The 14,931-nt window shown below is 31.5% G+C and overlaps 1 protein-coding gene across 1 annotated transcript; it reads left to right on the top strand.

Annotated features, from left to right (window-relative positions):
- Positions 1-1,593: 1,593 nt before the first annotated feature.
- LOC111691817 lies at positions 1,594-2,728 on the top strand. The gene is made up of 5 exons (XM_023455194.1): positions 1,594-1,695; positions 1,809-1,862; positions 2,089-2,160; positions 2,215-2,307; positions 2,481-2,728. Exons 1-5 carry the CDS (start codon positions 1,605-1,607, stop codon positions 2,726-2,728), a joined length of 558 nt encoding a protein of 185 aa, XP_023310962.1. The 5' UTR covers positions 1,594-1,604.
- The last annotated feature ends 12,203 nt before the right edge of the window (positions 2,729-14,931 follow it).

Genomic DNA, 14,931 nt, shown 5'->3' with positions numbered 1-14,931 from the left:
AAACATCCGCCCATAAACGCTCTATTAAAGCTGTGCTAGCATTAAGCTTTGGCAAAGCGAGATATTTACCCAGAAAACAGAGAACATGTTTGCTTTTCCCTTCTTCATGTTTACGTCTAACCATTCAAAGGACGCTTAATAGATGGAGAAGGACTACTAGATCGAGTTGAGGAAAACAAGGATCAGGGGGGTAGCCTCCTAATGAATTTCGGTTCGCTGCAATTGTGTAATTAAGTTCACAAAGCCGTGTTTATCTTCCTGTTTAATTTTGCATGCACCGTCTGTGGGACTTGTTAAAATTTGTTGGAGAGTTTCATCATCCTATAAAGTAATTATTAGTAAGTAACGTGGAGGATGGCAATTACTAGAAAGTTATTCTCCTTTTGAGTTATTTGCTTTATTTTCTTCTGATAGAAAGTTAATACAAAGTTTCCGTTGCATTACCAGAAGATTACAGTGTATGTGCAGCGCGGTTTTAGTTTGTAATTAGTTCTCATATTTGTTCGTCAACTTTAAATTACAAGAAACTTAAAAAACTAGTTATATTTGTACAAAATGCACTTGACATTCGAAATGCGGTTTGGCTTAGTGTTTTGTCAGTCTGTGAAATTGTTTGAAGCAGTATGACTTTGACTTAGTCAGAAAATCAAGACCATTATTTTCTTACCCTGTTCCGGATTATATTATCTTCAACAAAAATATTAGTTTAATTTCTAATAATAAACCGATATTTACAATAATTATAATATTGTTAGAGCAGCATAGCATTAATTATAAAGATATATTATTGAGAATAAGATACCGGTTTTTTTATGTTATCTTAGGTAATTGTATATTAAGGGCCGGTTTCACCAAGCCTTGCTAAATATTCATTAATCAGTTGTTAACTAATTATTCGTTAATATTTAACAGTTGATTAAATGTATGAGTGTTTCACCAACCATTTTTAATAAACCGTTAGTTAATCATTGATAATATTTGGCAACATTGAATAGTTCTAGTGTTTTCCACTTTATTTTGTTACCGATCTGTTATTTTTAAACTGTTTATCTAATGTTCTATTGCTCAGTTACGATATCGTTGATTTAACACAAAACATAACCTTAAATGTGATACTTGTAGTGCTATGTTTTAAACATAACAATATTTGGTATTGAAAATTTGTAGTTAATTAAGTAAGTTGATAAGTCATAATGGATTCAAAAAGGAAGCGAGAGAGATGTAGCAATTTCTCTACTTTCGAAAAAGAATTGTTTTTGAATATATTGGCTACACCCGAAGTTAAAAATATAATAGAGAATAAAAAGACAGACGGGGTGACAATTAGAAAAAAGGAAGAAATGTGGCAAAAGGTAACATGTATGTTTAACTGCAATGTTCAAGTGCAGAAACGAGACATGGGTCACTTAAAAAGGTAAATTTATATAATGTACAGGTACTAACATGGTTTGCATGTTTTATATTTCTTATGTAATTTGACAGAATTTGTACAGTTTTCAATATTTTTTAGATTATATGATAATATGAAAAGAACTTCTAAAAAAAAATATGCAACAGATAAAAAATCACGATTTCTAACTGGTGGTGGAGAATTCATAAAAACAATGGATGACATCGACGAAAAAGTATTATCCATTGTTCAACCACAAATGGAACCACTAAAAAATATTTACGATAGTGACAGCAAGTTTGAAGGTAATTTACGTAGTATTTTTTTAATAGTTGTACAATATCTCTTTGGCCAGTAACGTTTTACTCAAATAAATAGGTACATAATATGTATATATTATATGATAACATTATTACAGATAATGAGCCTTCAGTGCAAATAGAGAAACAAATAGAAAATCCTAGTTCATCAGGTGAGTTTAATATTCGGTTGTATAAAGCAACTAAATTTAAATATATTCATTAAATTTGAATAAATTACATCTTGTATATGGCAGAAATACTTATTGCATAATTGTGATCTGTTGGCATAATTAAAACAATTATGCTATTTTTGTAAAACGTAAACAAATGTAAGTTTTAAATATCTTCAACATAAGCTTTTTAGCTTGACTTAGTAATGAATATTGCTGTTTGTAGCTTTCGAGGATAATCTGGAGTATATATATATTGTGTCTGATGATGGCCATGAAAATTTTGCAAGCACTTCTGGTATGTTTAAAAGAATAAATAAATAATGTGTTTACTATTATATGGTGTTTTCAGCTCCAACCACTGCTGAAAAAGAGTTGCCATTCAAGGAGAACTTGGTAACTACTCCTAGTAAGCAAGATAAGGAAAACAATTTTAACATTGCAAGTATGGACTGTTCCATTTATAAAAAATAAAATTATTTTTATCTATTTACTCACACAAAAATGAGCTCAGTGTTTCATTATTGAATTAAGTGCTACAAGTCAAAAGATGCATAAAGAAAAATGAAAGTATCCGATTTATTGAAAATAAAACATTCATATGCTTTTTATTTTTAGATGGTCAACAATCCTGGGTAACAAGAAATACACCAACTATAAAAAACAAAAAGAAGACTGCTGTTGTGGAAGCAAGAGAAAATATCGCCTTATTGGCTTCTAATAAGTCAAGTTTAGTGGAAATGGAGAAGTCTTTGCTTCTAAGTAAACATGAAGAGGAGATGAAATTATTGAAACTAAAAATAGAAAATGAAGAAAAGCGGTCTCAAGTATTACAAGCAAAATTACTATATTACAAAAACAAATAATATTCAATAAATTTCTACATAACTTATTGTGGTTGGTTTATTTTTTAATAATAATAATAATAATATAAATATTTGGGATTTAATCAAAACAGTAAACTGAATCATACTGCACTAAAAAGAGATATGCAGCAACATTACAAGAATAGGCTATGTTTACTCTTGAAATCACACCTTAAAGAATCTATTTAAGGACATTAATTCAATAGAAACATTAAACTTCAAAATTAATTGATGAATATTACACTCAATATAGTGATATATACAAAAATTACTAGTTTCACATCTCGGAGATAACTAAAAACAAGAGTACAGAATTAAAAACGAATCAAATTAATATTTTATTTCTTAAACTAGGTAAGTAAAATAAATATGTAGAAACTTATTAAACAACTACTCTAAAAATACATACTTAAACAATGCCATATAATTAAGTAAAATGATTATTTATTAATGCATTTCTTATTGCTGTACCAGGACTATTTGCATCTAATATTGGTGCAACTGGAACATTTTGATAAAGTAAGTAATTTGGTTCACTTAGTCTTCGTTCCTGCAAACTATTATGTAAATCGGCATCTTCTGGAGGGTCTTCATCTTTTGTTAGTCGAGCAATATTGTGTAACACTACTATAGCAACTATAATGGTTAACGATGTATTAATTTTTGTTCTTAGTCCTAATGATAAAGCAGGAAACCTTCTTTTTAAAATTCCAAAAGTCCTTTCTATGCAATTCCTTGTTGCTTTGTGGGAATTGTTATATCTTTGGTCAGCCTGTGTTTCAGGGTTTAACAGTGGAGTCATAAGAAATGGCCGCAGAGGGTAGCCATTGTCACCAAGCAAAATGAATCCTCTTGGTATTCCCTCATTTTCAAATAGGAGACTCAAATGACTATTGTTAAAAATTGTACTGTCATGTACTGATCCTGGCCATCGCACTACTATGTTTCGGATTAACAAATTGGCATCACATACTGCTTGTACATTTATTGAAAAGTAACCTTTTCTGTTTCTAAATATTTCACCCATATTACCTCCAGGTGATAGTATTGGTATGTGGGTACAATCCAAAGCTCCAATAACTCCAGGAAATCGTCCTAATTCAAAAAATTTTTTTGCGACAGTTCCCAATTCTTCATTTTGTGGAAACTCTATATAAGATTCTCGTAAGGAAGCTATTGCTTCTGAAACTTTTTTGACACAACGGCACACAGTTGCCTTTGAAATTCCATGTACATCACCCATAACTGTTTGGAACGATCCGGTAGCATAAAACCTCAGAGCTATCAACAATTGTTGGATAGGAGTCAATGGAAAGTTTCTATCTGTTGCATATTCTAATGCAGGCTCAATTTCTTCTAAAACTTTTATTACTACTTTTTTGGACAGGCGATATCTTTCTAGAAATTTTCCATCGTCCAGTTCTTCAAAAATATTTTTCCTTATGTTGCCATTAATTTGGACCTCGTTCTCTAATAATTCCAAATACAATAATTCGACGTCAAAATCTCCCATCTTAATAATAATTACATGTAACTAATAATTAAGTACTTTCAACAATTTTTAAGTTATTTTCTAATCGTTCATTAAAATATTAATCGCTGAAATTTCGTTCCTTAATTTAACGAAGCTTTAACAATTCCTTATATCTTAACGACTATTGGTGAAACTGTCATATTCTTAATGGTCCCTTTAACTGTATTTTAACGGATCATTAAACTTTAATGAAGATTGGTGAAACCGGCCCTAAGTATTATGGTCAGTAAGTGGTCTTTACTGTGTTGTTTACCTCTAAAATATCCGAAGCCTGTAATGCACTTATATTACCGTAAAAATAAGCTATGTTTAATTCAAAAAGAGCGAATTCCCGAGCGGCTTTTGCCTGACCCTGGGTCAATTTGTTTATAACGCTGTTTTGCACAATTTAACGAAATGAATGTATTTTTAAATATTACAAAGTATGCGAGTGTCAACCTAAATTGTGTCGCTAACCAAGGGTTGGTGTATTTTTTGAGCTGAAATCAAGTTGAATTCCTAAAACCAAGAGTGAAAAAATGGAAAATGTGTCTTAAAAAATAAGTGCCTACCTAGGTTACACCAAAGTTTAGATTTACACTAAAGTTTACATTTATTATGTAAACTTTGGTTATACGCAACTGTATATTGAATAATAAACTAAAATACTAAAACATTATTTAACATAATAAATTATAAAACGTGAAAACGTTAATAATATTAAAAATGATAAATTGTAATAACCGTACATTCGAAAACAATCATCCCTATTCATTGATGACACGATTTTCCTTTGATAAAAGACCGACAACTTTTTGCTCTACTTTGCATGGAATACGATCCTACTACAGTTCGTATTAGTCTAGGAGCCAGATCAGGTTCCGTGTACTAGCTATAAAAATAAACTTTGTACAGCCATTTAAACATTTAATTTGTTGATAACAATTATACTGATCACTTTCAGGCTTTACGACCAAGTTTTTAGGAGGATTTAGGAGGTCAAAATACTTTAGAATAAGTTGTTTGCAGCCGTGGGACTCTGGTTGGCAACGGAACCCTGTCTGGCTCCTAGACTAAAGTGCACAAGTGCAAATTAGAAGGTTATTGACCTCGACACAGGTTAGCCTAGGTCGGAAACACGTACCGAGTTGTTTATTTGTCTCCGTCCGATTGTATTTTTATCTTCTATTACTTACAGTCTAATATTTAAATACTACATACATTTCACCCTCTCTTTATAATTTATCTAGTGAGTGTTGGTTTTTATGTCATTATTTCTGTAATGAAATTGAAATGGTTATGAAATGAAATTTAAATTATTTGAACTCTTGGGGTTTTGTAACTTCAATATTAAATTTTATTTAAAGTGAACATAATAGTCACATTTGGTTAGATGAAAACCCGCACACTACTCGTCGGTTTAGCTTTCAGAGGATGTTCGGTGTCAATGTATGGACAGGAGTATATGGCGATCGTTTAATTGGGCCGCATTTTCTACCTGAACATGTGAATGGGCCGCATTACTTTCAATTTTTAGTAGAAGACTTACAGCAAATTAAAAAATTATCACTATGATGTTAATAAAAAAATTTTTTTGGCAAGTCATATTCAGACCTCCTCGAGGTTCTTGCTGGGCAACAATAACAATTTAATATGTTAATTGCATAGGTAATTATAAAAAAATAATTTATAGCATTTTAAATTATTATTGGCTGACGTGAGCAAACCGTTTATTTATTGTCTTTATATGTGCGAAAATATATAAATATGGCAACATTGCATCTAGGTCGCTTTGTTCATATCGTAGCCGGCTGACGTCAGCCGGTCAATAACAGCCTGAAAAGGGGGTTAAATAATGATTTGAAAATATTTTTTTTCAACTTAAATATGCATTTAATTTTTTTTAATCACGCCATCGTATTATACTCATTTTTTTTATCTGCTCTTAAAATTAATGACATTATGACTGAATCACCCTGTATACAGGGCACGGAGTGCGTCGCCCATCTGCAACTCTCTTGGCCAATGCTGGAGGGGATATTATAACACTCAAACGCCATGGTGGATGGAAGTCATCTACCGTGGCAGAAGGTTATATAGAGTCAATTTCCAGCAAAATTAATATTGCTAAAAATATACAAGGGGTGCAGACTTCTGAAGCAAGTTCTATAAATTTACCACAATCACAAAATGCTGCCAATAATCCTTTGGCATCAAATTACGGCATTACCATAAATGTTAATGTTAATATTAATAAGTAGGTAGATTGTAAGTTTGTAGCATTTTAGGTTATTTGTTCACTTATTACTATTTCAAATTGTTTTTCTAATAAAAACTAGAAAAATAAACCAAACATTTGTCTTTTTATGACTTCTATAAGTTACTAGTGGGTGATAAGTCATAACTTACTAGTGACTTATGACTTATAACTCACTAGTAACTTATAGGCCACATTGTTCCTTTAAAACCAAAGAAATTATAGTATCATTGTATACAAGTGTTGGATAAACGAAATTAATTAACAAATAACTGAAGCAACAATTTCACGGGTCAATACCGACCGTATTTTCCATAAATTTCATCAACATCCATGGCTTTTTGCAGTAATATTGCGCAATTTTTCGAAAACTTATATTTCCTCGCTCAAAAAGTAAAAAAAAAACATATAAATTTGCCACTTAGGTATTTGCAATTTGCCAACTTAACGTCACTTCTTCCGATTTGCTTTTTTGATATTATTATTCTACATAACCTTCCCCGTCATAAAGTGTAATAAAATGCCTACATACTAATAATTTTTTCACATTCAAACTCTAATTCGACTGGTGTATTAAGCCGGAGCCTCTCAAAGAACAAATACGAAACGTCTAAACCTGCGACTAATAAAAGCTTTATAGTAAGCACTTGACAAATATTCTCGACTTCTGTATTAAGTGCCTTAAAAGTATAACAAAAGAATATTCCATAAGCTTCCCAAATAGCCGAATGCCATCGAACATATAGCGAAAATGTCCCTGATCCTCACTTGACTTGATTCGGACCAAAAGGTCCTTATTGCCCTCGAGTAATATCCGGTCAGATATCCCTGGGGCGGAACCAAGTGACTATTCGAAAGCCGGACGCATGAAAGGGAATGTAAAAAAGGCGCTATTTAATTTTGTAATTTATTGGGAGAGGTTACTTTTATATCGGAGGGATATTTTTTTGCCAGACGTCCCCTTGGTGGTGTAACAAGCCGATATTATTTTAATGCCCTAGGCAAAGGAACAGTTTAATATTGGAAATTTTTTATAAACGTTTGAAAATTAACTTGTAAGAGAGGATTGTGGTACTGAGATGGAAAGACAAATTCATTTGTTTGAGCTCCGGAATAAATGGTTGGGATGTGAAATGAAAGCACTTCGAAAAGTGAATTGAAATTCACAAAATATCTAAAGGAACATGGCTATTAATGGCTATATATAAAAATTGTCTGGAATTATATGGGCCATGTAAATAAAATATTTTTAACTTTACAGGGTGTTCCATTTCGCGTGGGCGCTACATAACTTTGTTATTTTAAATGGAACACCCTGCATATTATTACGTTTTTGAATTCCTTGGTTAATATTAGGTAGAGTTTATTAAATGTACATGGTGTTTAAAACGTACCATTTTCGAGATAAAATTAGATGTATTTGAAAAAAAGCACGATTTCAGTTCTCTAAATGAGGCTAAATAGTGTCTAAACCGTAAGAGCTAGAAACCTGCAGTTTTCACAGTTCATTTTGGCATAAATTACTCTATCTTGTCATCTATGAGCAAAACGTGTACGTTATTCAGATTCGGAAATACTGAGACCTACATTTAAAATAATAACGAGTTGCAAAACTTTTTTTTATTGTCATGGGTGAATGCAAAATTGATTGCCCTTTCGACGGATATAAGGTTGTCCATACTTATCTTTAACAGTTTTCCAGAAACAGCACATCCTTATCGCATCCAATTACACCAAGAGTTACTAAAAGTAGACTTTCAGCGGAGACTGGAGTTTTGTCAGTTGGCACTTGAAATATTAAATCAAGATGATGATTTTTTTAAACGGGTCATGTTCTCCGATGAGGCTACTTTTCAGCAACTAAATGTGTACCTATGAAACAGTAGATAATAAAAACCAAAATTAAACCATTGTTTTATCCAGAACGATAAAATAATCTACTACTGTAGTTCTGTAGTCTGATGTTATGCGTATCAAATTTGTAATGTCATTTTTTAAACATACTCCTAAACATTGAACAGAATAATTAACTTGTTAAAATTTTTGGCATAACACAAGATTCAAATTGTTTACAGGTGGATAAATAACGAGCGTTCAAATAAAAACGTGGTCAAGTTGGTTCTGAAAATTTGGACGTAGGGCGTAGCGTATAGCAAATGAACTTAAACGTCATCTGTCAAAGCGCTATATCGCCGCTATCAATTTGAATATTTTCGTTTTAAAAAGCGTTTAAAATGGTGTTTTCTCAAGAACAAAAAAGTGTTTATCATAGAGTCCTACTTTAGAAATGGACGCAAGATTGATGGAATATGGAAGTATTCTATTGAGGATTGTTTCATAGAATTTCAAAATCAATTTCCCGGCGTTGTTGAGTACAAAATTTTTCAAAGTGCAGTTCAGCGTTGTGTTAATGTTTTTCGTGAAACGGGCAGTGTAATAAGAAAAGAAGGAAGCGGCCGACCTAAAAAGCGGACTGAAGAATTAAAAGAAAATGTCCAACAAATAATGGAAAATGCGCCAAGAACTTCTGTAAGTACGTGTTTTATCACAAATGGTGGGAGTATCAGTCGGTACCTGCCACACAGTGTTAAAAAAAGATTTGCGTTTATTCTCCTATCGTTGAACTTGTCAGCAACTTGTCATGAAGTTGATTTTCCGCGACGGGCTGTATTTTGTGAATGGTTTTTAAACAACTACGGTGAACTTCATAATATCACCTTTTTTTCTGATGAAGCCTGGTTTCATTTAAGTGGTTACGTAAACTCACAGAATATGAGAATGTGGTCTTCTGAAAAACCAGATAACTTTTTTGTCGAGGGCCCTCTACACGCTCAAAAAATTGGAGTTTGGTGTGCTCTCAATCGAAGGAGGATTTATGGACCTATTTTTTTTAATAGTACTCTTACTGCGCAAAGGTATAGAGAAGAATTTATCGCTCCTTTTGTTAACCAGCTGGAAGAAAACGAAATTACAAACCTTTACTTTCAACAAGATGGCGCAAGGGCACATACGGCAGGCGAGACGATGAATATGTTGAGGGAAGTTTTCCAAAATCGACTAATAACTCTCAATGCTGAACACGAATTTCCACCGAGGTCATGTGATAGTACGCCGTGTGATTTCTTTTTGTGGCCTTACCTTAAAAACACTATTTTTGAACTGCCTATTCCTGATTTAAACCATCTGCAGGCTCGACTTATAGACAAGATTCGTGAAATTAACAATACCCCGAGCATCTTAGAAAATGTCTTTAATTCTTTGAGGAACAGGTGTGAAAAGTGCTTGGAACAAGGAGGGGGACACTTTCAGCAGCTGCTTTAATTTATTGTTATAACAAGGAGGGGGACACTTTCCGCAGCTCCTTTAATTGTTTGTTATTGTTATCACGATTATTCTTTGAAATAAAGTTATATAGTCATTAATGTTATTGAAACTGGAAATGAGGTTAAGTTGGTCGCTATAAGCTACTCCCTACGTCCAATGTGTCAGAGCCAACTTCGACCACGTTTTTATTTGAACGCTCGTTATATGGAAAGTATTAATAGCATCCAGTTGCAATAGATACGTAAAATAGTTTGGCTAGTTCAATTAATTTCATATGTCTAACAATTCTCTTTTTTAATACAATACTAAAATCAAACTGTACTAAGTGAAACGTAATATACAATAACAATATTTAAAAATTTAATTTTATATGCAGTATCTTTGGATTTAATATTAATGTTATAACATTATTGAAAAAAAATCCATTTAATTTAACTAAACATTAAATTATCTATATAATTACACATAAAACTAAATCGTCATATGGTATTTTTCAGCAGATCAAGATTTAGATGGAATTTCATCAATACAGAGTCAAAGTGACTTATTCACTTCAGTGATAGTAATCATTGAATCCACTACTTAAATATTTCTAGTAATTATATATTTGTCATTTTTTTTTCTAATAGCTGTAATATTAGATGTACAAATAAATATTTATAGCAAATTTCACATTTTAATCAATTTGTTTTCGTATCAAATATAAATGTTTCATTGATTGATACTGATATAACTAAATTACATTGATTTAAGGAAAAAGCTGTCAAACATGCCTGTATTTGGAAACATAACAGCATTATTCTCCGGATAGAAGTACCTACACAAATTAGTTCCTCTTTATATTTTGATATTTTAATTAGTTTAGGGAATGCCAATATTTAAAGGGCTGTGGTTTATTTTTATTCTTTGTAGTAATCTGAAGGATATGTTCATCAGGTTTTTCATTATTTTTTCTCAAACGTTCATCATTAGACCAAGGTTGCTATTATATTATTTTTCAACAAATGTACCTATATACCTAAGATGTACAATCTTGATGTTTGTTTAGTTTTCATTACATTTACGCCAACATTTATTAATTGATAAGTGTTGAACAAACAGTTACTAGAGTCGTTTTTTTCTCTCAGCGTAATACTTAGAGTGGGTTTTATTAGATAAAACATCATAGAACCTTTTACAGAAATTACAAAGAGCCACAAACGTCTATAAAGTGGTCACGGACGATCGACCTGATACTATCTCCATTTCAATTTTCCGCGACAAAAGTATAAGTGTTTATCTGGTCATGAATTATTAAAATTTTCAATAAAACTAAGCATGAAACGTAATTAAAGTAATTCTATGTTTATATGAACAGAATATAAACACATTTCGTAGAAATGAGAAAGAAAAATACACATTGAATATATTGACTCGTTTACATACACAACAGAAAATAATAATATGTATATAAAAAATAAATAATAATTATCGGCCTGCTAAAGCAAAATAAATACTATTATTAATAAATTCATAAGACGCTCTATTCAAACACTTAAACTACATACATCTACAGGGTGTTTCAGACAGGATGTTACCCTTTCGAAATAAAAAATTAGTCGGTAAAAGGAAATTTATTTAAGCGATAATTTTCCTTTTAGTTGATCAAAACGATTAAAACAAATGAACCGAACCATAATTATTTTGTGACATTTTAGCGGATATTGAAGGCAATTAAGAAATTGGTTTTCTCCCCTAGTCTTTTGTATTTATTTTTCAATATTTTTTTATTGATTTCGCGTTACCGTCTTGCTTGATGATAAAAATTGTATTTCGAGGCGTTTTACGTTAAGCACGAACATAAATTGTAAAAGTAATTCTGATATTACCGCAGGAAAAATAAATTATTTTAAGTACCTTCTGTAAATACTGACATCTAAAATAACTAGTATTTTACGCTTAAAGCAAGCATTAAATGTATGTGTTTTTATAATACAAGAAAAAGTAAATTATTGTTTGACATGATATTGTTACCTTATTTATGCGAGTTGTGAAACAGCATCAAATTGGACATTCTTATTTAATTAAGTTAAATATATAAGTGCTTATATTTTTATTTGAATATTGATTAAAAACTTTTTTTGGGGAATTTTTACATAAACTTAATACATAACTTAGTGTCTCAAAAAACAATCTCTGAAATCTGTGCGATTTGAAAAGGTGATAAAAATAAAACAAAATCAATATTATCCGAATATACGAAGTTAAGAAAAGAGTGATGATATTCTACGAGTAAAAGTGTATAGGTACCGTTTAAATACTTTTTGATATATTTCATAATAAGGTAGATATAAATACGAATAGAATAGACTTAGATTAATCAGGTAATGATTTTGTGAAAATGATTAATTAAATAAGTACTTAAAATTACTTAAATACTACTAGTATGCAACACAATAGATGAACATTATTTAACGTATTTAATTATTAACTAATGAGTGGGTATTATTTAGGTATCAATTACACGGTAGAGAAATAATCTAATAGGTAAGACGTTATATACCAGGTAAGTATTTATCTTACATTAATGTACATGCAACTCAAAATTAACATTTAAAAAAATTATAACAATATATCAAACCCCCAGATAACAGCTGTTATTCGGTTTACAAAAATATACTAATTATTTATCTATTATACGTAGTATGATTTTATTGACACTAAAAGCCAAACCGGCATATATTAATTACCATCTCAGACCAATAAATATTATTATAATTAGGTAAATAAATTGTACATATATTTGTTCTCTAGTAAATATTTGTGAGAAATAGATTGTTGAAGAATTGTAGAACTTGCAGTACAGAAAAATCAAAAGATTTCAAGACAAAATGGTCGACGATAACAGATTTCCACTACTTCTTTGTGGTATGCACAAGACAGCAAAATGTTAACAAATAGGAACGTTCTCATAGCCTCAGGATCACGTAATCAAAACAGCTCACTAGGTGCCTTCGGCTCACGTAAAATGCAGCGGCACACAGCTACTCTTTCTATAGATATCGGGTCAGGTAAGTATAGGACAGGCAAAAGACTCCGCTATCCATGTGACATAATTTTCTTCTTTAATTTTTCAGACTCATTTATTTCTCAACATCAATAGGAACAGCAATAACATTAGCAACAGTATCAGGGAGGAATTTCGAAAAACGCCTATGTACAACGTTGGATAGAAACTCTAACAGTTTCGTACGTATATCTTAGGACCTACAAAAACCAAATCGTCTAAGCAAAACGTGCCAAATACAACTGCGGGTAACAAATAATTATCAAATTATGCATTTTTCAAATAATGAAACACTCACCCCAGTTTTTCTGAGGCCTTAACACAACACAACCTAATATGTGTAATATTCGTCGAAATTCCCGCACGCTAATCGCTATCTATCTCTTCCGCATACGCTCGCCGAACTCGCGCAAAAAGCTTTAACATTTTTTGTATTCTATCCAGCCAACGTTCTACCACAGACAATATAGCGTATCGCTACAGACTGCTACTTAAATGCTGGAAATTGGCAACCCGAAATGGAAGCAGGGTCTCCTTAGCCGGCTTCCAGCTATAAAATTTAGCGTGGTAACTCTTCTACTTGCTAATAGGCGGCAGTTCCAGCGGTGGCTTTGTTGCCAAATAATAACTGCTAAATAAATTTAATGCTTTCAATTATGTAATTAAAGAGATATGGAACTTATCTTGTGTTTGGAAATCACATTTGCCTTAAATGTTAAATAAAATAAATCAAGTTAGAATTAAAACTATGAATTTACCTAATTAATTATTTATTTTATATCACCTTGGAATGNCTATAGTAGGATCGTATACGATGCAAAGTAGAGCAAAAAATTGTCGGCCTTTTATCAAAGGAAAATCGTGTCATCATTTTTAGGAGGCGTAAGATAAATCATTTCAAATTTAAAATGAAATTCAATGTAAAATCTGAAATACCGCTGCATACGCACTGTGTTCTGGTAGTAGCTGTAGTCGCCCAGGTGCATCGAGTGTACGAACTGGTCGGTTATACGTCAAATACTAACCTGGCGAGCTTTGCTGTCAATTAGAGAGCGCTTCCAAAAAACAAGTAAACAACAGTGGCGCGTACAGAGGTAAAATGTAGTACATATGTGGAATTTAGGAAACAAATTGGATTTATAATAAATTACATTTAAAATAAATAGTTTATGAGAATAAAGGAATTTTTGTAGGAACAAGGGTGCCAGACCTGAACTAATCCCCTCGTCCCTTCATAATGTATAAAGAAATTATTCAATTTGTAAAACCCTTAAAAGCGTACTTCATTGGTTCCCTTGACAGACAATGATTTATTACTTTGCATCGAATATGATCCTACTATAATTAATTATTTATTTTATATCACCTTGGAATGGGAAAATTCAAAAACTCGAAAGTAATGTTTTTAGATTTTTGCGTCGACTTCCAATATGGTACGATATCAAAACCGATGTTTAAAAAAATTGCATTATACTGATTGTGTATCCTTAGACTGCCTCTTATTGTTGATTTCTTTAGATAGGTAAATAATTATTTATTGACACAAGTGCTGCATATTATGGATGTCATTGGTAGTGCCCATATTTGTGACACAAGGTGTTCAAAAAAGTGGATGTCAAAATACAAAAAAAACCTGTACCTACATTCCACGACGTACTATAACCCACCTTGTATATTAAATAAATTTATCGTCGTCATCAAATATTAAAAAAATTATATTACAAGCTGTTTAAAATATTATTACGAATTTTGTTTATTTGGAAATATATTTTCTGCAGTATTTCAATACCAAAAAATGGAAATAGTAGGTAGCTAATTAACGAAATTATGATTAAATAACTTAATTGTAACACCACTGCAGAATATCATATGATACATACATAGATATTCGTTGATTCTTTAAAAACATTTTTATCAATACCTACATCATACATTGAAGTAAATACAATAACGCAAAAAACAGATATTGATAAAAAAGTGTACAAAAGAAATCCGTAAGTACGCCTGGCAACATTACCAAAGTCTTGTTTATATGTTGCTAGGATACGCTTAGGTATGCGGGC

This window comes from Anoplophora glabripennis, unplaced genomic scaffold (genome assembly GCF_000390285.2).
Source record: "Anoplophora glabripennis isolate ALB-LARVAE unplaced genomic scaffold, Agla_2.0 scaffold493, whole genome shotgun sequence".
Classification (NCBI taxonomy): Eukaryota; Metazoa; Arthropoda; class Insecta; order Coleoptera; family Cerambycidae; genus Anoplophora; species Anoplophora glabripennis.
The sequence above is the reverse complement of the archived record's forward strand: the minus strand, read 5'-3'. Positions and strand labels throughout refer to the sequence as shown.

Coding starts and splice junctions, on each gene's coding strand:
- LOC111691817 (XM_023455194.1), top strand. CDS start 1,605: ATGGATGACATCGACGAAAAAGTATTATCCATTGTTCAACCACAAATG. Junction 1,696..1,808: donor TAGTGACAGCAAGTTTGAAG/GTAATTTACGTA, acceptor ACATTATTACAG/ATAATGAGCCTTCAGTGCAA. Junction 2,308..2,480: donor AAACAATTTTAACATTGCAA/GTATGGACTGTT, acceptor TTTTATTTTTAG/ATGGTCAACAATCCTGGGTA.